This window comes from Pelophylax lessonae, assembly GCF_965119305.1.
Source record: "Pelophylax lessonae genome assembly, chromosome: 7".
Classification (NCBI taxonomy): Eukaryota; Metazoa; Chordata; class Amphibia; order Anura; family Ranidae; genus Pelophylax; species Pelophylax lessonae.
The window spans coordinates 117,498,967-117,526,676 of NC_138774.1; the positions used below are offsets into that span (position 1 = coordinate 117,498,967).

General features: G+C 45.1%; 1 protein-coding gene across 1 annotated transcript in view; it reads right to left on the reverse strand.

Annotated features, from left to right (window-relative positions):
- RAP2C (RAP2C, member of RAS oncogene family) overlaps positions 1 to 27,456 on the reverse strand; it is a 32,248-nt gene extending 4,792 nt beyond the window's left edge. Inside the window, exons 1-2 of the mRNA XM_082264452.1 lie at positions 27,056 to 27,456; positions 10,373 to 10,690 (exon numbers count right to left, since the gene is read on the reverse strand). Of these exons, the coding sequence (XP_082120578.1) occupies positions 10,412 to 10,690; positions 27,056 to 27,328 (552 nt within the window). The 5' untranslated portion in view covers positions 27,329 to 27,456 and the 3' untranslated portion in view covers positions 10,373 to 10,411. The remainder of the gene's footprint in view (positions 1 to 10,372; positions 10,691 to 27,055) is intronic.
- Positions 27,457 to 27,710: the final 254 nt, after the last annotated feature.

Here is a 27,710-nt window from a genome sequence, read left to right on the forward strand (position 1 = left end):
GGAAACATTGGCCTGTGAGCAGAGGGTGAGGGGGTAGAGTCAAGCTGGACTGAGTCTGAATAGATGTCGGTGGGGACCTGAGAATGAGGAGGATTAAAACCATTGCACAGATGAGGCAAACAAATTTTAAGCTTTACAATCACTTTAAAAATTATGAACCTAGGCTTAGAAAACGGAATGAAACCTGACTTTACTGCCTTTACCCACTTCTTGTCCTGAGCAATTTTTCAACTTTCACACTTTGCTGGAAAATTACTTAGAAACCCCCAACCTATTTTCTAAAAGCAGAGGTATTGGACAACAAAATTGTGGCAATTTAAATGCAAAAGCAAAACACGCACAAACATAAATTTTTGTGCACACAAGCACAATACCCACTTTTTGGGTAAAATATAAAAAGATGAGGTTGCTTTGAGTAAACAGATCCCAAATATGTCAAGACTCAAAACTGCTTGTGCATTTGTGTGAAATGACGACAAACTATGGTACATAAGTGCCGGTTCACACTTCCGCGTGTGCGGCGATTGCATGTAATATCGGAGCGCACTGCTCCTTCATATTACATGCGATCGGATGTGCAGTGCGAATTCAGCCATACACTTTGTATGGCTAAATTCGCACTGCACCCGCACAAAAGTCGCACATGAGGCATTTTTTCAACAGCATCAGGATCGGATCGCACAGTGGTTCACACTTGTGCGATCAAACTGGGGGTGTCGTTAACATTTCATTGACACCCTCAGCAAATCGCATATGGCAGTGTGAACTGCCAGATGTGCGTTTGCGATGCGGGAACAGGCTGCAAATTTGCAGTCTTCCCGCATCGCACAAGTGTGACCCGTCACAAAGTTTTTATAGATTATGCAAAAAAGCCTTCACCCATATTTGGGGTATAACATGCTCCCCTTTCTGACGGGGGGGGGGGGAATCTTCTCCCAGGCACCCGCTGTCACATTAAAAACAGCTGGCTGAGTGGGGCTCCGCCCACACATACATGTAATTTATTCACCATTTCCTCTGAATGAACTACAAATAGGTTTTTTTTTTTCTTCGCCCGGGGGGGGGGGGGGGGGTTAGGGGTTTATAATTGCAATGTGAATCATTTGGTATTGTTCTGTAAGGATGATTAATCCTGTGCAAGAGTCTTATATTGTGTGTAATGCATATTAAAATAAAAAAAAAAAAAAAAAAAAAAGGTAAAAAGATTTTTTTTAAATATTATTCCACATTAAAGTGGACCTTCTATGAAAATGAAGGTTGCTTTCACTGAACGCTCCCCAGGCTCCAAAGTCAGGCAACCCACAAAAGCATTAAGGTATTCCAGAAAAAAATAAATACTCAACTAAGCCCTGGTTTGCAATGTTTTTATGGGAGGAACAAGCGATGTCAGCATGCCTCACTCCTGCCTCCCAGGAAAGCTGGATGCTTGAGACACTGACCTGGAACAAGCATGTGGATCAGGAAAGTCAGATCTGCATACTTCTTACAAGTAGGTGACTTAGATGTATGGTAGTCACTGGATCCATATGACAGCCAGAGAATTAGTATTTTCAGGGCAGAGGCCAGGTAAGGCATTTTATATTTTTTTCCTCAGTGCAGGTTTCCTTAAAACCTTGCACAGTCACTTCTAGAAGTCCCAATTCGTGGTTTGCACAGATTTAAATGTAATTTTGATTTCACATTGTAAAATACTTGATGCATTAGAATTTCCATTATATTTGATTATATATACAAAATTAGCATATGCCCCAACCATGTTCGGTCTCCCTGCTGAAAAGCCATCAAGAACATTACTCCCTCTCACCAAAGATCCCCCCAAACTATACTATTCCTAAAAGTGCAAGACCCACAGAATTAAGAAATGTATAAGATCTCAGAGGGCAGATGTATAAACTGTTGAGTTTTTGTAAACCAGACATCCCTCATGAAAACAAGTTCATACTGAGCTTTTTTTTTTTACATATATTCCCATTATCTCCATTGTGCTGTAAAAAGCAAGGTCACACTGGTTGCAAAAGGGCCTTCCTGTGGTAAACAAATCTGGGCTTGGTAATTGCTTCAAACCACAATTTCTGCGTTCTGGATGCATTTCTGCATGGAGTGAAGATACAGACACAGCCAGCAGCCTGTTATCTATGGAAGTACGGATGTACAGATATCCCTTCACAGTCAAGCATTTACATATACAGAGACCGGGCAGGGCGTTGGCGTCCAGAGCAGTGCATCTATGCCTGTACAGATGTGTGGGAAGATCTATACAGCCACTCCTGTTGATTTTTAACAGGTTGTTGGCAACAGTTGCATGAAATGAGCCTTTACTCAGCACAGCAGGTTTTTGGCACACTTCTAGCTTCAATTATTATTGACACATGTTCTTTCCTTCTATCTTTCTACCAAGTTAAATTATCCTTTACCATAAACACCTACATTACGACAAACAACCCCTAACAATTAAATATTAACCCTTAAAGCCTAAATCCGAGCAGCTAAAAAAAAAAATAAAAATTATCCCTTGCAGTGGGGCTTTACCTGCACTGCAAGGGTTATTTGCTTGTTTTATTCTGTGGTGTGGGGGAGGGGGGGGGGGTTACTTACCTGAGCCTCTGCTCCCTTCCGTAGCTAGACTGGTCCTTCTCCACCCTTCAGCAGCCTAGGATCCTGAAGTCATCAAGACCAAAGTAAGGTCCATAGCCTTGCGCTGGACTTGATTACACCAAGTGACAGTCCACGGCGGAAGTGTGGGGGGGGAACGCCATCTACTGGGGGAACGGAGGATCAGTTAAATAAAAATGTTGTTCCTCCCTCCGACAATAAAAGCTATTTAAATGTGTTACTAAACCCAGGAGCCTGCATTCATTATATCCGATCTCCCACGGTACACAGAAAAGGATTTATTTTAGTTAATATACACTGCTAAATATCCTTTCCCATCAGCAGTATATAGCAGTATTGTGACTTCTATCAGTTCCTGATTAAAGCTTGTAGGAGGAGTTTTCATACTGCACTAATCTGTCCTATCAGGATCCAGGACCCCTGACCCTCTGTCTGGACAGTGCTGATTGGCCCTGTGCTGATCACATGCACCCTCCCAAGAAAAAAAAAAAAAAAAAAAAACTCTTTAGCAATACACAACAAAACTAAGCATGTGCAGAGTGACTTCAAAGGCTCTCTCCAGACATGTTCTGAAGTCAGTGGAAGGAGGAGGATCTGTGCATAAAAGATTAAACAGTCTTTTTACACAATGCAAAGGATTAACCCTTTAGGTTCCCCATGCTTTACTGCATATACAGACTGATTTTATTGTTGTGGGTTTACTAACACCAAATCTTGCAGTGCGGGTGCGGGTGCAGGAGAATTTTACTTTTGCTCCCAATTTAAAGTAGTTCTAAAGGGTGAAAGTTTACCTTCATGCATGGCTCCCGCTGCTGTCAATCACAGCTCGCAGACACTGAGGAAGTGAGCGGGAGGGCAGGGAAGAGCCTCATTTTGTGTGTCTTATGGACACACACAGTGGGACTCGGGAGCAAGCACGCAGGAGTGCCACCACAGAAAGCAGCTTTCTACTGGGGCACTCAGAAGAGGGGCCAGGAGCACCAGCAGGGGACCTGAGAAATGGATGATCAGAGCTGCTTTGTGCGAAACCATTACACAGAGCAGGTAAGTATAACATTTTTTTTTTTTTTTTTTAAATAACAAAGTGTGTCTTTTAATATTACTTTATGTTGTATGCATAAAAAAGTTAAAAAATTGAATTTTTGACTTAACATAAAATCCATTTCTCTGATGTTCATGGATGTTTATTGACGAACATAGCTCCTTATCTTCTTGACAGTTGGGTTAAACTGGCCCCTACTGGAGTAGGACACTAGGCAGGAAAAGAATTGACTACACCTATAGGGCAGTCCCAGGGGGTATACTCCCACTCTTAGCTATAGAATTCAGTTTTGTTACAAGCAGTGTCAGAAGAAAACCAACGTCACAGAGGGGTGGGTGCTGTGTGCATCAATGGTCATCAGAGAAATGGATTTCACGGTAAGTCGAACCATTTTCTCTTTTTATGGACAGACACAGCGCCTTATCTTCTTGACAGTTGGGACGTCCCAAAGCAGTGTCAAAACATGAGGGGTGGGAACAGCAAGAAAAAACTTCCCAAGGCTAAACCATAGCCAACCAGGTAACATGGAGCTCAAACCATAAGCAGCTCACCTAACAAAAAAAAAAAAACAACACACACACACCCAAAGAGGACCAGGTCCTCTAAAACCGCAGTCTGCAAAACATCTGCAGACACAAAGGAAACATCCGCAGATGCAAACACAGGGCTCGACAAATGCCAGGCACCAGGTCGCATTGGGGACTAGAATTAGCAGCCAGGCGCCTGGGCTACACTGTGGCAGGTGTCTTGTCCCCAGACATCCCAAGTCTCCAGCGAGGTGCGGGTGTTTTCTGCACACCCGTAAGTGCCGCGCGATGTCCTGGCTGTGTCACTGAAGTGGTCATGGTCGTTGGGAGTGTTCCTTTAATATCACTCAGAAGTAGTAAATCAAGTACACATGGGTCGAAAGTCAGGCAACATCAACCGGTTCATTAAAAACTGGCCACCATTGGGCCCGTGTGTATGGCAGCCGGTCCGACAGAAGCCAGCCATTCGGCATGCACGAAAAAAAAAAACTGGCTCTTAACTTTAGCTGGCTCCTAGATTTCAAGCAAATTTGTCAAGCCCTTTGCAAACACATCCACCTTATAAAACTGAAAAGTGTGCACAGACAACCAGGTGGCTGCCTTGCAAACCTGCAGCACTGATGCCTGATGGCGGAAGGCCCAGGAGGCACTAATCGCCCGAGTAGAGTGCGCCTTAACAGGGAAAAGAGGGAACCTGACCCTTAATTGAACATGCTTGAATCACCATCTGTCTGATCCATCTGGAAATGGTCGCAGCAGAAGCAGCCAACCCTTTGAGGTCCATCTGTGAGTACAAATAGTGAGTCTGACTTCCAAAGAGACTCCGTAGCTGCCAGGTACACCCCGATTGCCCGAACCACATCCACAGGAATGCAAGGCAATTTCCTTAGGATGTTTAGACCTGGGACATAGGGAAGGCAACACAATATCTTCATTCAAATCAAGATCAGAGACGACCTTTGGAAGGAATGACGGACAGGGAAGAACAACCACCTTATCTCGGTGAACCACCAGGTAAGGTAAACGACAAGACAACACCACCAGTTCCGACACCCTGCGCGCAGAATAGCCACCAAAAAGGCCACCTTCTGGGACAACATAAGCAGGGGAACTTCCCAAAGACTTTCAAGGGAGGCTTCTGAAGAACAAACAGCACCAAACTGAGGTCCCACTGCAGCAATGGAGACCACACTGGGAGGAGCCAAGTGTAGAACTCCCTGGATAAAAAGGTGCGCACCAAGGAATGTGTAGCCAATGGACATTTAAAGAAAACCGCCAAGGCTGAAACCTGGCCCTTGATGTACTCAAGGCCAGGTGCTGCTCAACCCCCATTGGAGAAAAGCCAATATCCAAGCCACCAAAAAGGAGTGAAGGTGAACCCCAAGAGACTCACACCACGCAATGTACGTTTTGCCAAGTATGATGGTAGATCTTCCTAGAGGTAGATTTTCTAGCCTTTAACAGCGTAGGAATCCCAGATTCAGACAAACTTCTATCCTTCAGCACCTGGCTTTCAACAGCCAAGCTGTTAAAGCCAGCGACCGTAAAGCAGGATGGAAGATTGCTGAAAACTGTGCAATATTGCAAATAAATAAATGAATAGTAAATTAAATAATTCATGCTAATCTGAATCATACAGTGCTGTGAAATCAAGTGCAAATACATATGCGTGATAGAAGGCAAATCAATATACCATACAATGGGGCATAAATAATTTAAATATGAATAAATAAATATGAATAAATAAAATTCCATAAATTCCATTGTTCTCTTTGATAACGCCCTGGAGGAGGGCGAAACGAATCGACGCTCACGTTTGAAGCTTACGTCACTTCCGGTCTCGGTGGAACGCTAGCCGGGACCAGCGCAACCCGTTCAGTCACCGCAAGTCCGGAAGTCCTTTCTGCATATGAGATTGTATCTTCACTGAAAGGCTTATCACTCCTGAAATGTGAGTTTTTTTTTCTACATTTAATAAAGCTTATGAAACGGGATTACACTATCTTGAGTTTTTCCATCCTATGGTCCCACATTCTTTGGCTTATTGAGGAAAGATTGGGTATTGGAGTCCACAAGACCAGTTTTAAAGGAAAAGAAAAGACCCACACCGGACTAAGTGCGTTTGACCCACATGCAATATTGCCAAGGGACCCTGGCAGTCTGGTAAGTGGAAGTATCCACGGGGAGTGGACCCCCTCACCATTGCACCTTATATTTTTGGCACGGATTGTCACCAGTTTGTACAATAAAGAGCACTTAAGCACATTGCACCTTCACTGGCTACTTGCTTAAGGACTTTTATGGAACTTTTATTTATTCATATTTAACTTATTTATGCACCATTGTATGGTATATTGATTTGCCTTCTATCGCGCATATGTATTTGCACTTGATTTCACAGCACTGTATGGTTCAGATTAGGATGAATTATTTAATTTATTAATTTACGATTAATTTATTTGCAATATTGCAGTTTTCACCCACCTACACAAGAATTTTAGCACCAGTCACTTTATATATTCCGATTTGCGCTGTGTGTCCTTTGTCATTTTTTAAAAGCAGCATTTTGGATAGAGGGTAAACATCATACATCCATAGCGCGGTATTACTACACATTTTTGAGGATGGAAGAATGGCCCTTGGAACAGCAAATCTTCCCTGAGAGGAAGTCTCCAAAGAGCATCAGCCACCAGCCGTACTAGATCGGTGTTCCAAAACCAACGAGGCCAGTCTGGAGCCCCTAGAATGACCGGAATTCCCTTCTGCTTGATCCTGCACAGGAGACTTGGCAGAAGTTTTTGGGGGGGGGGGGGGGGGGGTGTCGTAAATCAGACGATACTGGCTTCAAGGAGCCACTAAAGCATCGACCAGAGGATCCCAAGACCTTGCCAAAAAAAAAAAAAACTCTGTACCTTCCATCGAATGTGTACAGCAGAGAGGGCTGGAACGAATCATTCTGCCCACCTAAAATGCTGGCTACTTCCCGAGCCACCGACACTTCTAGTGCCCCCTTGGTGTTGGACATAGGCCATGGTCGTGGCATTGTCCGATTGAATTTGTACCAGACACCCCTGAAGACAAACTGTCCAATGATCCAAAACCTGATCGCTTGGAGTTCCAGTTCATTGATCGGAGTTCCAGTATATTGATCAGCAGACTGGTCTTTTCCAGAGTCCATACCCCCTGAGCACAATCATTCGAGGACGCCTCCCCACCCGGACAGGCTGGCATCAGTGGCGACAATCGTCCAGTACAGAGGGAGAAAAAAAAAAAAAAAATTCCCTGTGGAAGTGCCGGAGAACGAAGCCACCTCTATAGACTGTGGATTCTTGTCCCATTTCACCAGAATCTTTTTGCAGAGATCTTGTGTGAAACTGTGCAAACAGAACCGCCACAAAAAGTAGACACCATCAGGCCCAGCACCCGCATGCAAGCCCGGAGGGATGACTGTCTGCTGGACAACAGAAGCTGGAGGAGTTATTTCCAGAGGAAGAAACACTCGGCTGAGGTCAAGTCCAGATTCAGACCCAGATAGTCCAGTTCGGTTGACAGAACCAGAGCAGGCTTCTGAAGGTTCAGAGTCCCTTTGAACTCCCTCAGAGTTCACAGAGTAATCTCCAAGTTGTCCATCAGAGCAGTCGGAGACTCCGCTTGCAGAAGATCCTTCAGGTGCCGCAGTACCGCGATCCCCCGCTGATGCAACAATGCTAGCATCAAGGCTAGCATCAAAGACCCGAGGAGCGGAGGCGAAACCAAAGGGTAATGCCACAAACTTGATAACTCTCCTCGCTGATGTAGGACGCCACTACCATGTGAATGGACTCCATTCGGAACTTCTGTAGCCCCACAAAGCAGTGGGGCTTGTCTGTGGGACCAGAGGAACTCACTTTTGACTTACCAGACCAGGGTCTCTTAGAACCCCCCATGAAGTTACAGGCAGATTTTGATTCCTTGTCCTGAGATCCAGCAGGACGTTTGTGAGCCGAGAAGAAAGGACCACGCTTGCGACAAGGCTCTTTGCTCTTGTTGGCCTGTGGAAGCAGGGTACTCTTACCGCCCATAAGACCTTTAATGATCTCTTCCATAGAAGCTCCGAACAGGTGGTCTCCTACATTAGGGGAGATCAGTCAGAACCTTTTTGAAAGCCAGGCTCGAAGACCAGCATTTCAGCCAAATCATACGGCGAAGAGTCACAGCTGTCAGACACTCTGCAGGCTAAAGAAGCCGCATCCAGAGAGGCATCACAGATATACTGTAACCCCTGTACCAACTGATCCGTCAGCTCAGGAGGATGCGGACCCCCTTCCAAATCCTGGCGCAGAAGCTTTGCCCATTCCGTTAAGGTCTGGGAGATCAAGGTTATGGCAAACACCAGCCTCAAAATTGAACCGGCTATGGTAAAAAGGTATCAGACCAGAGACTCAGATCTCTTGTCCACCGGGTCTTTAAAGGACGGAGAGTCCTCTAGCAGCAGTAGCGTGGCTTTATTTAACCTGGAAACCTGAGAATCCACCACTGGCGGAACTGTCAGTTTCTTTAAAAGGGACTCTTCAAAAGAATACCTCCTAGCGAAACACGTAGGAATCCCGACAATGCATTTTGGGGAACCCCACTGAAATGTGACAATATCGTCTAAATAGGCGGGAAAGGGGAATACCTTAGTCGCCTTGGATGGTCTGGTCTGCAGGTACCAATTTGCACCGGCTCAGCCAATGCAGCATTAGCCGAGTCCTCCAAATTTAAAGTTTCCCACACTGATACAATCAGAGCCTCCACAAGCACCTTTTCATGTGTGGCTGAAGAGGAATCATCCTTACTGTCAGAACACTCAGAGACGCAGACCCAGTAGGGTGAGGTGCATCTGCGGCGGCCAAATCAACCTCAGAAACTGAGACAGAGGACGCAGGTTAAGGCGGGGGAGGCTTTCTGCTAGGCCTATGTTGAAGGGCCACATCAACTTTTTGACACCAGTGATTGCAGGACCGCTGTCATGGCCACCAGAGCGGACTGAGACACAGAGGGTCCCGCAGGAGAGGGTCAGGTGTTGACACATGCTCCAGGGACTTCATGGTTAACCAGGGGACCAGCAGCAAAATCTGGAATAAAAAAAAAACTGCTATAGCAGAAAGAGGGAGCTTGCAAACCCACAGGGACTCACCACCGACTCAAGGAGGGACACAGAGCGCCAAGCTGCTCGCCGTGAAGCGTTCAGAGAGGAAGAGGAAACAGTAACTGCCGCTGATCTCAATAGCAGCCATCCACAGGAAAATGGCGTGACTCCCTGGACCCCAAAAGGCCCCTCAGGTACATGTAGCCGGCAGGGGGGCCCCCCCAACAGGGACCCCCACTAGGACATTTTTCCTCATAAAAATGTTAAATTGAGCCGTCCCCCTCCATTACCACTTAACACCCCACTAAACCTAAAGATAGCCTGGCCACCCGGGGGGTGGGGGGTAGAGGGGGGAAGGTGAGGGTGTTTGTGCAAGGGGACCCCACTAGGCACCATATGGGAAGGAAGGACACACCTGGGGCATACCAACCTGGGGAGGGGCTCGTGTCCACCCTGAGAATTCACCAGAAAAGAGGGGGGGGGGCACTACTCACCACACCTTGGAACAGAGAAGGCACCACTCTGGGCAGACCACCGCATCATCTTGGAAAAGGGAGGGAGGTGCCACAGGTCGGCCTAGCGCTGAGCTGTGGTCGGGACACGCTCGCTGGCCAGGCTGGGAAGACCGGAAAGGATATAGGATATCCAGTGCGTTGCCCAGTCCGGCAGTTGATTGTAGTTCAGAAAAAAATAAAAAAATTCAGTTTAAAAAAAGAAAGAAAAAAAAAATAATAAATTCCAGGACCAGAGATCCCAGCAAGGAACTAGGTCCTTACTCATGACTAGGCAAAAACAAAACCTGAAGTTCTAGAGCAGGAAGTGGAAGTATACCCCCTAGGACGGCCCTATGGACGTAGTCAATTTCTTTCTGCCTAGTGTCCTACTCCAATGGAGAGGTGCATAACCCAAAGGTCAAAGAAGATATGGAGCTGTATCAGTCAATGAAAGAAAGAGAAATCTATTTTCTGCTACTCAGTTTAAAACCAAAACAAAAAAAAAAAACAAAAAAAAAAAAAAAAGCAGAATATTAAAAAAGGCATTCCTAAAACACAGAAATTTGCAAAAATGCATGAAACTGACCTGCTCTTTATGGCCACGTTGGAGGTCCCTCTGAGTGTCTCATTGAACAGTGCATGTTGTACAACACTGATCCTGCTTTTCAGGCAGAGATGCATAGTTCATTTGCCTGACGATCTCCGCAAACAGTTCATCCACCATAGTCTTGCTCTTGGCAGATGTCTCCATAAAAGGGCAGCCCCATTCCTGAGCTAGAGAGCGTCCCTCTGTAGACATAACTTCTCGCTCAGACTCCAGGTCAACCTTGTTACCGACCAGAATAAGAGGTACCTTCTCATATCTTTTTACTCTGACTATTTGGTCCCGCATTGGCTTGATATCCTTGATAAAAAAAAAAAAAAAAAAGACCAACTATGTTAAATACTTCATACTGTGATGTTTACAATCAAAAATGGTTTCAATTGAGTTCAAATGTGGACCTTCTTAAAGCCGACCTTTTGTTAAGCTAAATCCAACTATAACTGAATGGCAAGATCTATCCCAACCTAGATCATGCCTCTGTACCATGTTGCTTTGTTGTCTGTTCTGCAGATCCCCAGATATTGTGGGTTTAGTTGTGGTTTTGTATCATGTGATATATATACTAGGGATGCACCGAATAATCGGCGGCCGAACATTATTCGGCCGAAAATAGAAAAAATAGCACTTTCGGTGTTCGGCCGAATAAGTCAAAAGGCCGAATAATTTTGTGCCGAATAATAGGGCTGAACGATAGTCGATATGATATTGACTATCGTTCTGTGGCCGTAGGCGATATTTACAGGGGGAAGGGACTCGGAGGAGGACAGGAGGACTCACAGACTTCCGTGTTAGGCAGGGGAAGCCGGGACACTTCAGCGGTGAGCATACATACATTACTCACTCGTGCACTGCAGCCCGCCCCACACATTCAGTGAGTCTTACTCTCCTCCCTAGTTTTTTCAATGGCACATTCAGGAAGCCAATCACGCCGTGATTAGCTGCACAGCGAACCAATCACGCGTGCCTGCACACCTGATTGGTTCCGCTGTGCCGCTACTCACGGCGTGATTGGCTTCCTGAATGTGCCATTGAAAAAACTAGGGAGGAGAGTAAGACTCACTGAATGTGTGGGGCGGGCTGCGGTGCACGAGTGAGTAATGTATGTATGCGGCTGTGCTCCTTTCCAGGCTACTACTAGTCCACCTCCAGCCTCCTACTACCACCACTATGAGAGACTGTCTGTCACTGTATAATCTGATCGAGTCCACACTGACACTGACTGACTGTCACTGAGTAATTGATGTTACCACATTAACCCTGACCTGCCCAGTGCCCTGTATCTGCAATTAAAATTTACAAGGCTGCCTGCATGCTTCCTGATTTCCATTCCCAGCATCCTTCCCAATCCCTACAGTGTCACTAACATTAACCCTATGGTACAAGGCTGCAGTGTGCACTGAATCCCATTCCCTACAGTAACATTTAGGGAGAGAGAGAGAGACATGAGAGGACAAGAGAGAGAGAGAGAGAGAGAGAGAGAGAGAGACACGAGAGGACAAGAGAGAGGACAAAAAATTGGCAAAATAAATGGAAAAAATGCAAAACACTGCGTTCGGCATTCGGCCTTCGGCCAAACATTTTATTATTATTCGGCTTCGGCCAAGAATTTCATTTCGGTGCATCCCTAATATATACACACACACACACACACACACACACACACCCATCATCTATCTACACACACACACATACACACACATAGTATATTATATTCTATTTATATTGTCACGTGATACATACAATATATCTATCACAATTAGAATTTAATCCTGCCCAGTTAATTATGCCGACCAGTTCAATCAGGCAGAGTCCCACCTCTCAGATCCCGCCCTCCTAGAGCCCTGCTTCACCCCCTGTGAAGCGATTTACATATGAAGGAAACACCATCATAATCTCCCATAGCCCTTCCTCTTCAGTCTTACAGTAAGCCAGGGGTATCCAACCTGGGCCCAAGGGCCGCATTTGGCCCAAGACAGCTATGAATGTGGGCCAACACAAAATTGTAAACTTAAAAAGTGTTGGGTTTTTTTTCTTCAAAATTTTTGTAAAAATGTGTTTACACTTAGCGAACACATGCAGCCTAAGAAAAATATAACAGTATCTCTTTTACTGGACTTTAAAGTGGTGTTCCTGCCTCCCCCTCCAAAAATTTAAAAAGTCAGCAACTACACATACTGTAGCTGCTGACTTTATTATTGGGAAACTTACCTGTCCTGGAGTCCAGCAATGTCGGCACTGCAGCCGATGTTTCCATCGGCTATCGGTTGCTGCCGCCGCCACTGCCGTTAAGGGAACCTGGCAGTGAAGTAAATGAGAAGAAGTTCCACTTTTGGGTGGAACTCCGCTTTAAGTTTTACCTCCCCAAAGAAAAATACCCCACCCTTACAATCAAATCTTATTCAGGTCATCAGTTTTTGGTAGCACCTGTATTTGTGAGCAACTATTTTCAAGGATGCATCCACACAAAAGGGCAAAATCAGAACTAAAACATCTGATGAGCATTGAGAATTGCTAACACATCCATAAAACCAGATATTGATGTCTTAGTTATCGAAATCAGTGCCAGATATCGCACTCTTTATGTTGCCCTCTTACTTCTAGTGCCGATTCCACACATGCAATTTCAGACATCGCATGTGCTGCGCAAATCATATTATCAATCATATATCAATTCAGCCATAAAGGTTGCATAGCTTAATTTGCATCGACTTCGGACCAAAGTCGCAAAGGATCCTTTTTTGTTCTGCACCAGGATTGCATGGGTGTTCACACCTATGCGATCCGACTCCTGTCCGAACTGCGATATGTGAGCTAATCTTGGGGGGGGGGGGGGGGGCATTACCTTTGTATTGACACTCCCAGCAGTTCACATATGGCAGTGTAAATTGCCTGTGAGTCAGGTGTGATGCAGGAACTCGCAGTGGATTCGCAGGGTTCCCACGTCGCACCATATGAATTTGGCACTTTAATTTTTATATATATATATATATATATATATATATATATATATATATATATATATATATATAATATTTTTTTTTTTTATTAAAATATATGTTTTATTACTCAGGTACATTATCTGTATCAGGAATCGTTAACTTGTCATCAGCCTGAATTTTTCTACTCATCAGCTACCCTGAGAGCCCATTCACACTAGCACGACTTGTGTAGCCCCAGGTTGCTTGACATAACAAAAGCAATGTTAATCAGTGCCGTCTTAATTGGCACTACTGAAGTCGCTCCGACTTCAGAAAAGGGTCCTGTACTACTTTGAGGCGACCTGTGATCCGACTGTCCCATACACTTCAATGGGAGTCGCCTCCTTATCTTAATTGACACCACTTGTTATCAGACAACCACAGACAAAGTCGCCTGTCTCTTCAAAGTAGTGCACAAGTCTCTTCCAAGTCTCTAAACAAGTCTCTTCAAGTCACTGGGCGACTTTCTGGTCGTGGTAGTGTTGTTCGTGTATTTTTCACTTATTGTTTGTTTATTTTTATTTTTTTATGTGTGTAGCCCAAGACAATTCCTCTTCTTTCAATGTGGAAGTGTAAATCATGCTGCAAGACAGAAAGCACACAGGAGGCGGCATGACACATTTACACCTATCACCACCCACATAAAGGCCCAGAAACACCCACAGTAACCCTAGGACCCACCCATATCAACTGGTACAGGTGACGCCCATAGCCAATCCTGAAACTACAGAGTCTCAAAAGGATCATGGGACATATAGTACCAGGACTGGGAAAGAAGGGAAACAGGAAGTCAGAACTCAGAAATTTAGCCAGGAGTAGTAGTGACATCACAGACACAAACCTGCTGTATACAGCTAAAGGAGGTAAGTTACACACAGCAAGACAATGGGGGGTTGTGATTTACATTACACATTGTATGGGGTTATTCTGGAGTTCTTCTCTAAAGTGGCATTAAACCCAAAAGCAAACATTTATTGTATTGCAGCTTACTAATTCTTAGAATTGATGGCTGCTTTAGTTTTCTTTTTTAGGCCATTTGCCTTATTTTCACCTGGTGATCCAGCCAGTATGTCTTATCAACAGAACACGCTGTCCTGCAGATGTAGCAGTTACAGGTTTGAGACAAACCATTTACTACTGAAGATCAGCTTTTCTTCATGTAAAACCTTTAATAGATGATCACTTCCATCCCCCCAGATTACCAATACTGCTGTCCAAAGGTGCCCCTGTGCTCCTTCATTCAAGAGTGGGGGTACTCGAATACAGAAGGTGCATTACTGGCCAGATCACCAGGTCAAAACAGATAAAAAAGAAAAAAGAGAGAAGGAGAAAACAAATGTAGACATAATATTCAAGGACTGGTAAGCTGCAATATACAGTGGCAAGGAAAAGTATAACCCCATGGAAATAGCTGGGTTTCTGCAGTAATTTGCCATAAAATGTGATCTGATCCTCATCTAAAGCCCCGTACACACGCACCGATTGTTGGCCGTAAATTTTCGGCCAACGTCCGATCGGCCGATTGTCGGCTTGTTAGTATGATGCTTCCGACAACCAACTGCGACTTTTCGGCCAAACAAAATCTGGTGTGCATGCTATAAAATTTTTGTTGGCCGTCAGCAGAACGGCCAATTGTTCCTCAGTCAGTACAGATTTCGGCCGACAAAAATGTGATGATCAAGACTGGGCATGTTCAGAGAAGAAAAAACACACGAAAAGTAGACCAGAACATGACATCACTTCTGCAGTTGGTTGTTGTTGGCCGACAAAATCCGTGTGCAGTCTAGAGCACATTTCAACCAACACAACAACACTGGACAAAAGACGGCCGATCGGTCGGCCAACAATCGTTGCGTGTGTACGAGGCTTAAGTCACAACAATAGACAAACACAATGTGCTTGAGCAAATACAGGCATACCCCACTTTTAAAGTACACAATGGAACCAGAACATGTATGAAAAACGAAAATGTACTTAAAGTGAAGCAATACCTTTTTTCACTTCTCAATGCATGTAAATACACTAGCTCTATGGGAAATCTTGGTGAGCTTGACATGGCACTGCTCCCGAACCATAAGGTTTAACAAACTTTGGTAGCACGTTAAGGGGACCCAGGACTACGACATGGTAGATTACCTAGGCAAGATGGCTGACCCCAAAATCGGATATGTTGTAGTCCTGGGTCCCTTCTCAGTACTCCCTAGGTTTGGTGTACCTGTCACTTGGTTCAGGAGCAATGCTATGTCAAGCTGACCAAGATTTCCCATTGACACCAATGTGTTGTACTCGCGAGTGTATGTACCCTTAGTTTACATAAAGCGGGGTATACATTTAACAAACAACTCCAATTTCTTCTATCTTTATTGAACACGCCCATTAAACATTCACAATAGTGGTGGAAAAAGTAAGTGAACCCAGGAGTCCAATTAATTAAATATGTTTGGAGGTGTGCTTTAAAGCCATTTGATTGAAAAGGACACTCAAGCATTTTAAGATTGCATTCATAAGAAGCATCAGCTGATGTGAACTTTGCCCCCCCAAAAAAGAGCTCTCTGAAGACATACATTCAAGAGTAGTTGATCTGCACAAGACTGGAAAGGGATGCAAAGCAATCGCAAAGTGTTTAGGCATACATCAGTCAACAGTTAAATTGTCTATAAATGGAGACAGTTTAGTACGGTGGCTACTCCTACCTAGAAGTGGGCGCCCAGCCAAGATGACTTAAAACACAATGCAGAATCTTCAAGGTAAAAAAGGATCCATTAAAAAAAAAAAAAAAAAAATGCTAAAGGCTTTGAATACATCACTGGAACTGGCAAACCTTCCCCCTGTTCATCATGAGTCTACCATATGGAACAAGCAGGGTGTCCATGAAACACCACCACTGAGGGAGCCACTGCTTTCCAAAACATTGCTGTGCTCCTAAAGCTTGCCAAAGAACACCGTAGCAAACCGCATTGCTATTGGGAAAATGTTTTGTGACTGATGAAACAAAAGTTGAATTGTTCAGGAAAAATACTAAGCACTGTGTTACCAGATTTAAAATATCATCAACGGTGAAATATAGTAGAGGGATCATCATGATTTGGCTTGCTTCACTGTCTTAGGGCCTGGACCACTTGCCATCAAGGGAAAAATGAATTACCAATTTTACCAAAATAGCATACAGGAATGTCAGGGTGGCTGTCTTCCATCTGAGGCTTAGTATTAATTATATCCACCAGAGACTGGCTTCAGGCCAAACATTCTACAAATGGACCCGAGTTGAAGCAATTCTGTAAAAAGAGGAAAGGTCAAAAATTCCTCCTGATCATTGTGGACGTCTGATCCAAAGTTGCTGAAAGTACTTGCTTGAAGTCACTGCTGCCAAATAAGGTTCGACCAGCTATGAAATTCAAAGGATTCACCTACTTTTTACTTCAGGACTGTGAAATAGAGATGGGCTATGAAGTGTTTGTCCCAACCCACCTGGCCGATCCCACCATGAAGCCAACACTGCACACCACTAATCACAGGCGGTGAACGCCTTACTGCCTGTGATCAGTGGTGTGCAGTGTTGGCTTCCTGGCAGTATCAGGCAGGTGGGTTGGGACTACGATCCGGCACACGACCATCTCGGCTGTGGATGTTTAAAGCTCAACTGAACTAGCTCAACTAGTTTTCACAGGTATACTCTCGGATCGCCTAGTTCTTCTTCCATCCTCCCTACAGTTTTTTGGGATACAGCAAAGGTCCCATTCTCAAAGTGCAGCATGGCTTGCACATATGCAACAGGCAGCCAGCAGTGAAGCAGAAGGCAGCATTAGCTGGCTGTCCAGTTAGGATGCTGGCACCAGAAACCTGAAAGCTAGTGAAGAACCAGCCCAGATCTAGGACGGCACTGGATCCTTAGACAGGTAAGTGTTCTTTTATTAAAAGTCAGCAGCTACAAGATTTGTAGCAGCTGACTTTTAATTTTTTTTCCCCCCCAGAGTGAAGAACCGCTTTAATGCCAAGGGGCTCATATTTTTTTCTTGCCACTACATTTAAGTTTAGGGTTTAAAGAATGTTACCCCAACATTTCATATTCCTGAGGTGTCTGTTGCCGCTAAATACCTTTTCTCGTCAGCAGAATGTAGCCGTCTTGTAGCTTCCAACAGTGTCCGGCCAAGCCCTGGTTAAAGTAGGAGGAGTTTTCATTCTTCTCTGGCTGTCCTACGAGGCTGCTAATTGGCCCTGTCCTAATCACACGTACTCTTCCCCAAAAAACACACACACACACACCAAACTAAGCATATGTGGAGTGCCCCCAAGGCGCTCTACAATCAGAAGAAAGATTGGGGACAGTAAAAAGGAGAGGATCAGAGAAAACAGGATCAAAACAGCCTTTTCTGCACAATGCGGAGGATTAACCCCTTCGGTTCAACAGTGAGCATAACAAGCAAGCTTTACTGCATATATAGACCGATTTTACTGTTGTGGGTTAGTAATACTTTAAAAACACGCCCTGGGTACAATTATGAAGTTTTTTGTGGCAAGCTCAGTATGACCAAAGTCCGCAATTAGTTACAGAAAGTGCTTCTTTGCAACTCTTCCACGTGTTGCAGGGTGGGGGTTCCACATTCCAGCGAGATCATTCTGCTCTGTGCACCTCTCCCATCGCTGTGTAAAAGACAGCAAGAACCTTATGGGTGTAAAATCTCCGAATGCTTGACCTATATATTTTCAACAGGATTACCGGTAAGAGAAAGACATGACCAGACTCAAGCAAGAAACAGAATTTTCAGGCTTAAGATAAAGTAAAAACTGGATTTTAGTCTTACCGTAAAATCCTTTTCTCTGATGTTCATTGACCGACACAAGCTCCATATCTTTTTTGACCCGTGGGTTATGCCGCTCTTCCTAGGAGTAGGACACTAGGCAGAAGTTAACGCTTAACTACGCCCATGGGGCAGTACCACTCTACTTTCTGCTTCAGGATCTCAGTTTAGTAACAAGCAGTGTCAGAAGAATACATAACCCAACTCCACAGAGGGATGGATGCTGGCTGTGTCTGTAATGAACACCAGAGAAAAGGATTTTACGGTAAGACAAAAACCCAGTTCTCTTTTTCATTCATTGACAGACACAGCTCCATATCTTCTTTGACCCGTTGGATGTCCCAAAAGCAGAGTCAACATGAGGGGTGGGAAGAACACAGCAATAAATATACTTCCCAAAGGCTAGACGTAGCCAACCAGGTAAAACAGGAACAACTGGAACTCCGCTGACAAAAGTACACCCTCAAAGAGGACTAATCCTCTCCCAACAGCAGCCTGCAAACCATTGCAGCCAAAAAGGAGGCATCCGCAGATGCCAACACATCCACCTTATAAAATTTTGTGAAAATATGCGTGGATGAACAGGTGGCCACCTTGTAAACCTGCACCACTGATGCCCGATGACGGAAGTCCCAAAAGGCACTAAGCGCCCATGTAAAAATGCACCATACCAGGGAAGGGAGGATCCTGACCCTTAATGGAATAGGCCTGCACCACCGCCTGCCTATCTAACTGGAAATGGTCGCAGCCAGCCCCTAACAGGGTCCATCCATAAGGACAAAAAGGAAATTTGAGTTTCGGAACACCAGGTACACCCCGATTGCCCGTGTCACATACAAAGAATGTAAGGCAAGCTCTTCAGGGTGCTTAGGCTTTTATGTAAATGGAAATCAGAAACGACGACTTTAGGAAGGAGCGACTGGCAGAGCCGAAGCACCATTTATCTCTGTGAACCAAGTAAGGGGGGAACAACAAGATAAGCTGCCAGCTCCGACACTCTACGTGTAGAATAAAAAGCCACCAAGAATACTACCTTCTGGGACATTTAAGCAGAGGAATCTCGTGAATATATTCAAACAGCGGTTACTGAAGAACGGGCAGCACCAAATGGATATCCCACAAGGGCAATGGAGACCGCACTGGAGGAGCCAAGTGGCAAACCCCACGAACAAAAAGGTGCGAACCACAGAAAACAAGGCCAAAAGGACAATGAAAGAAAACCGCCAAGGCTGAACCTGGCCCTCGGTGGTACCCTACAACGAGGTGCATCACACCTCGTTGGAGGAAAGCCAAACTCCAAGTCACTGAAAAGAAGCAGTGGTGAACCCCAAGATTCACATCCGCAAAGTACGCTCTTCAAAGTGCAATGGTAAATCCATCTAGAAGTAGATTTACTAGCTTACAGCAGCGTTGGAATCACTGATTCAGACAACCCCCTAGCCTTCAGCACCTGGCTTCCGACAGCCAAGCAGTTAAAGCTAGCGACTGTAAAGCAAGATGGAAGAGTGGCCCTTGAGCCAACAGATCTCCTCTAAGAGGAGGTCTCCAAGGAGCATCAGCGTACCAAGACTGGCTGGGCCAGTCTGAAACCACTAGGGTGGCCGTAGTCCCTTCTGCTTCAAGCCTACGCAGGAGTCTTGGCAGAAGTTCTAGAAGAGGAAAGACATATATCAGACGATACTGAACTCAAAGGAGCCACCAGTGTGTCTGTGGCATCGGCCAGAGGAACCTGAGACCGTACCACGGACCCAAGCACCTTCCTGTTGAGACGAGAGGCCAACAGGCCCACCTCGGGAGTTCCCCACCGGAGAAAACTGATGAAAAACCTCCAGGGGAAATGTCCAGTATAAATCGATAGTCTGGATTCTTCCAGAGTCCAGACCCACTGAGCACATTCCGTGCCAAAAAAAACAGCACCCCACTTGGACAGCCTGGCATCCATGGTGACGACCGTCCAGTAGAGGGAAAGATTTACCCTGTCGAAGAGCGAAGCCACCGAATCAGGGACCCTCTCGTCCCCCTGGCTCAACAGGATCAGATTGCATAGACTGGATTCTTGCACCACATGGCAAGAATCTCTCTTTGCAGAGGTCTCGTGTGAACAGATTTTTGAAACTCGTCCTATGGGAGGAACACCCTGACTGAGGCAGAGTCCAGAACGTCCAACTAGGTGGACAGAACCATAGCCAATACCTGGAAATGTAATTTGAAACCAAACTCCTGCAGAGTCCCCACAGTAATCTCCAGGTTGCCCGTCAGAGCAGTCGGAGACTCTGCTCGCAGAAGATGATCATCCAGGTACTCCAGTATTGCAATTCCCCGCTGGCACAACATAGCCATTACCAGGGCCAACACTTGCGAAAACTAGGGGGGGGTTGAGGTGAGACCTCTTGATAATGCTCCCCGCCCACAGCAAGCGGAGGAAGCGCAGATGACCGACATATCGGAATATGTTATGGCAAAGGTACATCGATGACATTTTCATAATCTGGAATGGACCTGAACACATGATAAAGGAATGTCTCAACAAAATGAATAAAAACCAACACAACATGTTTTTCACGATTCAGTACAGGAAGGACAAAGCTACCTTTTTGGATACCTGGGTATAAGGATGAAAATGGCAACCTTAAGACCACACTATACAGGAAGGAAACTGCGGGTAACACAATCCTGCACACAGAAAGTTTCCACCCAGATGTGGCTTGAGTAGGAGTTATTTCCTTCCCCTGCTAGAAAGTCTTGCTCCCACATCCCAAGATATAGATTTGCATATGATGGAGCGCAACAGGTACACATTGCTATTCCACATGTTTTGGAGGAAATATGAGCCTGAGAAAGAAAAGTAATTGTGGTTGAGTATGAACTCTAACATTTGTATGATGAAGTCGTTAAATTTTTGGCAGGTCGGCTTTGCTGTCCTAGTGCTTAACGGCTGTTAGGCCTTTATCATGTGGAATATTATTGTACAAAGATTCCACATCTATTATCAGAAAAGCATCCTTGGGTATTACCATACCATCCAGAATCGGCAAAAGTGCACGGTGTCCTTTGTGTATGAAGCTAGTTTGGCAACTTGTGGCCTGAGATATGCGTCTATCACCTGGCTTGTGGCTTCAGAGATATTGCCCTTTCCTGAGATTGGTCTGCCTGGGGGTTTTTTGTGTCCTTGTGTACCTTGGGTAAGGCATAGAATGTTTGTGTTTGTGGATGTTTAGTCCGCCTATATTCCCATGTTTGTGATACTGTCCCATTATTGAATGCTCTGTCTACTTTCTTATAGAATTCCTCGTAGGATTTGATCATCACCGGGGAGATCCTTTTATAGCATTTTGTGTTTTCCAATAGCTTCAGGCACATGGACTTATATCTGTTATCCATCAGGACGATATTACCTCCTTTGTCCGAGGGTTTGATGGTAATTGTCTTATTGCTCTGTAATCCCTTTAGCGCTTGTCTTTGCTCCTGTGTCAAATTATGCATGGTTTGATTTTCTCATATCTTCTCAATATCGTTAGTGGTTTGTCGGACAAATAGGGCTATAGCAGGATTAAGGTTGAGAGGGGGAGATTTTTGGGACTTCTTTTTGAATTTGGGGTCACTTGGTTCCTCTTCTTCGCTGTCTTGTTGGGTTAGCGACGGTGATTCTGTCAGGTCGTCTAGGGCTAGGCCACCTTCCTGTAGTAATAGGTTGAGGTCTCTTATTGCTCTGAATTCCGCTGCCGAAGGGCCTGCTCTCGGTATACCAGACCAGTTCCTCATGGATCCTCCGGAGAAGGTCTTTCCAGGGAAACTCCAAACAGACGATTCCCCACAAAGGGAACATCACATAAGGCCATGTGGAAAGTCTGGTCTGCCGACCACCATTTTAGCCATATCATGCGTCGAAGGATCATTACTGTCATGGACAGCGCAGAGACTAAGGCCCCTTTCACACTTGGGAGTCCGTCGGCGGACTTCGTTTTTCTCAGCGGGGGATCGATCCGCCGATCCCCCCCCCGAGCGGGCAGATGGCAGCTCTGTCTCCGCGCTGTGTGCAAAGCCACGGACTAATTCTTCGGCCTGATCCAACTACGTGAGGCACAGACTCGTGGATAATGAGACATCTACTCCTCCCAGCCCAATAACCACCGCAGGGAGCCCAGAGGACATCCTTTACCCAGTCACTAACACCCAGGGGCCCGGAAACTAGCTCAAAGACCCCCATGTGCGATCCGGACAGCAACAACCACATCCACCCCCTCCCTTACAGGAGCAAGTGGCAATGCCAGCTCCTACCTGACCGAGGGGGGGGGGGGCGTAGGTTGGGGGCCAAAGGACCACAGTGACTGTTAGAGGGGCTGGGGGAAGAATGGAAGGGAACTCGGGGGGGTCCAAGCATCCCAAGGAGGGACCCATGTCCACCCCAAGGGACCACTGCTTACCCCACCATGGAACCGGGTGGGCACCACTCCGGGCAGACCAACTCCCCGTCTTGAAATGGGGGGTGTTGCGGGCTAGAGGTACTCTGCGACTCAGTCCTCATAAGGCGTTTCACTCGCAGGCCAGTCCCCGTCCAGCGGGACTATGTCGTGCCCAACCTAGTGCAGAGGTGAGGCCTGAGCACACTCGCTAGCCAGACCTTAAGGATCTACAATATCCAGTCCATCTCCTAGTCCAGCAGTTGATTGTAGTTCTCACAGGAACCGATTTGATTGTAGTTCTCATGGGAACAGAAAAAAAAAAAATTCAGTTTAAAAAGGAAAAAATGCCAGGACCAGAGATCCCAGCAAGGAGCTAGGTCCTTACTCCTGATTAGGAAGAAAAAAAAAAAACAGATCCTAGAGCATAAAGAGGGAGTATACCTCCTGGGACTGCCCCATGGGTGTAGTTAAGCGTTGTTAACCCTTTTTCCGCCTAGTGTAAGAGCAGCATGGGTCAAAGAAGACGTGGAGCTGTGTCGGTCAATGAATAAAAGAGAAACTGCAGATTTATTGAAGGTTTAAATGTAGTTTAGCTTTATCTACTAAAGGGTCTGAGCCTAACCCTTTGGCTTGTGTCAAGGTCACCTTAAGTCTGGGAAACAGTATAAGGTCAGGCAGTAGACTGGATAGCAATTGTCAGAATTCAGGTGACCTCTAATCCTCCAACACAAAGTGAAGCGTTAAGCCCCTTGCACACTGGGCCATCTAGTTGCATTGTGTCCCTCCTGGTGTTTTAGTATGCCCAAAAAGGGACACATGCAGCCCGTTTGACTGCAGCCTGTCAAAGTCTATGGCAGGCTGCGACTGGATAAGGCTGAATTGCGTACCATGTGGTATTCACCTTTAGAGACCTAAGCATTCAGGGACAGAGGACAGGAACACAAAGGATCTGTATTCTGGACCTTTGTCCCTAAAAGCACAGGGCCCTAAATGTAAGTACCGCTCAGTACAATGTTCAGCCCTGGCCATTCAAAGCCTACAACTGTCTCTTCTGGGCACACCATCTTCTGGGCACACCAAGGCCCCTTTCATACGGATGGACCGATCTGTCAGTTTTTTAGGCGGACCTGATCGGACTATCTATTTCTCTCTATGGGGCAGCGGGTGTTAACAGGACAAGTGTCCGTTGACACCCACTGACATCCGATTAAAACAGATGGATGGGGAATGAATGAAAGTCGATCGGATAGCCGTCGGGTGTAGACCGACAGAGGAGAGCAGGCTGTGTAAGCAAAGCGGACACAGACAAGCCATCCGCCTGCCCTGCGGGGATCAACTGACTGATTCCCTGCTGAGCTGAGGGAAGTCTGCCCCATGTGAAAGGGACCCTAAACACCAGGTACTGGAACACACTGCACATAGATGACACCATGTGCAAGGGGCCTGAGGCTTAAACAGAGTGAATAAAAAAAACGGCCAAATACAAAATTATTTCATATGCAAGTCTGAATATTCAAATTTTTACATAAACCCAGTCTTAGCTGCTTTTCCATAATGCAAACCTGTATCAATTAGGACAAAACAGGTTTTCTTTAATCTGCCACAACTCCCTAGCATATACTTACCTTTCCTTTGGGGGTGGGGGTCTGTGACTGAAGTGATGCTTTAAAGGAAACCCATGCTTTGCATGCGTGGGCAAAATACAGGTTCACTTTAGGATGTAGGGGGAACTGCCATACTGCAACTATGCCTGAGACAAAAGCACTGGGCTGGTTAGCTGGGTTCAATAGGTGGATATTGAATGACTACAATGTTCTATTAAAGTGAACATGTACTTTGCCCATTAAGAGCAAAGCAATGTGTTCACTTAATTACTTGGGAGAGATTTACCCTTTCAAAAAATTAGCATTCCCCTGTGCATACTGCATACATTATTTTAGACATTATGTTGCACAAGACATTGTAGCACTGTGCTTCAGAAATGTAAAAATGAAACTGTGCACAAAACGGTTGCAAAATGATGATGATTGATGATGAGGTTTGCCAATTCTACAAAATAGTTAGATCTAATGTAGGGATGAGGCATGCTTCAAAGGCGTTTCTGCCAAACCCACAGCATTAAGGGAAAAGGGCAGGTTACAAGACTATTAAGAAAGGAGAGACAGACTACACTGCTAAGGGATCTGACTGGTTCATAAGAAACATTAGCTTGAGCAATGCTCAGGGCATTATTATCATTAAAGTTAAAAAGTACGGTGGATGATGACAGTCCTAATGCAAAGTTATTGTCAATAGTTTAATCACATCTGCCCTGTGGAGGAAAAAAAAAAAAAAGGGGACGAAGAAGGAGCTGCGGTACAGGGGCAGAGTTCATGAAATGCAGTGGGGTTCAATCCTTTAAAGTCCAACTCCAGGAAATGACAAAAGACTAGCTTTGCAGTGGGCCCCATCCAACGCACACGTTTTTAGGTTGCACCATAAAATTGGATCCAGAATTTTCTTTTTGGATCATATAGCTGAAAGCAGCGGACAAAAGCAGAGCTATGTGGAATGGGCCCATAGAACACAATACTGCTGCATTCAGATCCATATAAATTATAGAACTGAACACAGCATATTGTACACCTGTATGCATGAGACCTTCGTTACCATTTTAGGTATACTTTAATGCACATAAATGCTCAAAAGTGGGAAGAAACAGGTTTGTACAGATAAGATTATAAATCTAAAATTGCTTGGAGATCATAACTGAATGTTTGGGAATCAAGGAATATGCCAGGCATTACTAAAAATAATACGGTAGATAAACAAAATTTCACAAAGGCATAGTAGGGTTTTAAATTTGTCTTAGGATGGTGGAGAGACCAGCACTAACCTAACTGAAGTCTAGAGTTGCATTACAAAGCTCCAGAAAGCACCAATGTTTACATATCTGAAATGGTCTACTAATGCATCAAAGTGACTATCTTCAATACAGTAAAGCTGGGTACACACACTGATCTGTTTTTTTCATTCAAAAAGCTGGCTAAACATACAGCAGTGTCCAGTGGTTAATGGGTCATGCTACCATTACACTTGACATTATATAGTTGGCCTAATCTACCAAAGTGTTAGTAGTATGGGTGGTGAAAGGACAGTTTTTTTTTTTTTTTTTTTTTTTATAAACTAGGATTCAAATGAGACTAGCCAAGGCCACAAAACAAAATACACGACAAGTAAACTAATTGGCTGTAATAATGTGAAAGGAATATGAACGAAAATCTCTATGCCCTCAACACACCCTATTAAAAGAGGTTCTCAATTACAGTATTTAAATCGGCGTATAACACGCACTTTTTCCTCCTAAAAATGGAGGGCAAAGCACCAGTGCGTGTTATACGCCGATATAGTAAAAAAAAAAGCCGGGCAGCGCTGAGAGGAAGAGGAGGGGGGTGGGCCGGGCGGAGCAGAAGGAAGAACGAGTGGCTGCTGTCATAGGAAGTCCCACCTCCTATGATAGACAGCACAATGGCCCAATGCCGGGACATGGGAGGTGTGATGTCTATCAAAGGCGCCGGGACGTCAGATGACAGCAGTGGCTCGTACTCGCTTCTCCTCGCACGGCCCGCCCCTCTCTGCCTCAGCGCTGCCCGGCTTTTTTAAAAAAAAAAATATATTGGCCATCTGTGCTGGCGATCTGTGCAATATGGGCGATCTGAGTTGGCAAGGCTGCATTGGGGACACTGCGCTAGCTAGGCTGCATTTATGGACACTGCGCTAGCTAGGCTGCATTTATGGACACGGCGCTAGCTAGGCTGCATTTATGGACACGGCGCTAGCTAGGCTGCATTTATGGACACGGCGCTAGCTAGGCTGCATTTATGGACACTGCGCTGATGAGGCTGCATTCATGGGCACAGGTAAGACTGCATTTGATTACATAGTTCAATGCTGTTAATTAAAAATTTTAAGCTTTTTCCCTAAAAATTCCCTCCTAAATGTGAGGTGCGTGTTATACGCCGATAAATACGGTAAATAGAAAATCCCTTGACATCTGATAAAATGTAGAATAGTGAGAGACTCCAGTTTTACAACATGAAACAGCAGCTCCATGGCCTTTATAGAGACGATTTGGCAAACAGGGAAAAACCACTTTTTCAAACACCCTAGTCTGCATTGATCCATGTCGAAGCAACAGTTTGATTTCTTATTGAAAAACGCAACACTTGAATGCATTTTCCATTCTTGTTAATTCAAAATAAATAATGAAGGATGGGGGCTGTGCAGAACAATTTTGCTATCTTCACTACCATATACCCAAATGGAATATTATTGCCACCTAGCGATTTTAAAAGAACAGACCAAATGGAATTTGCTTTAAGGTGTCTGCTTACTGTGTCATTATACAACATAACGCAGCTGGAAACCTGGTGGCACTCGATACGGCTGCTGTAGCCCACAACCAATTTTAGAAGGAAACTGGTCTGCAGCGGAAATCCTGCTCACCTGGAATGACTGCTGATTCACCAAGCTATACACTAAGATGAAACCCTGCCCATTCTTAATGTATAAATCCCTCATGGAGGCAAACTGCTCTGTGCCAGCTGTATCCAGGATCTCCAGTACAGATGGTGAAGAGTCCACCTCAATCTCCTTCCGGTAGAAATCCTCAATGGTGGGGTCATACTTCTCAATAAAAGTGCCTGTAACAAACTGTACAGTCAGGGCTGACTTCCCAACACCTCCGCTGCCCAACACCACCACTTTGTACTCCCTCATGGACCCAAAGAGGAAGAGTCAATCTGTACATGCACTGCAACACGACAGCAGGAGGAGAGGTGTTAATGTGATGGATGGAGTTTCAAGGAGGTCATATCCTCTGTCAACAGAAGTGTCCACCGGAGGTTGTGTCTTTAAGAAAAGGCAACGTCCCACTGTTTCATGGATGAGGCCAAGGACAGCGACACCTTCACTCTCTCTCCAGACCCCTGTGAATAGTTAACAAAAAATAATGTTATTCCCAAAGAAGCCAAATAAGACAAGCGTAGAATTATTTAATTCCCAACAACAAAACATATTGGTGGCTACGTTGTCTTTTTTTCTTGCAATATGATCCTATAATAGCCACTCATGTCAGCTGCATGGGTTTAAAAATTCAGTC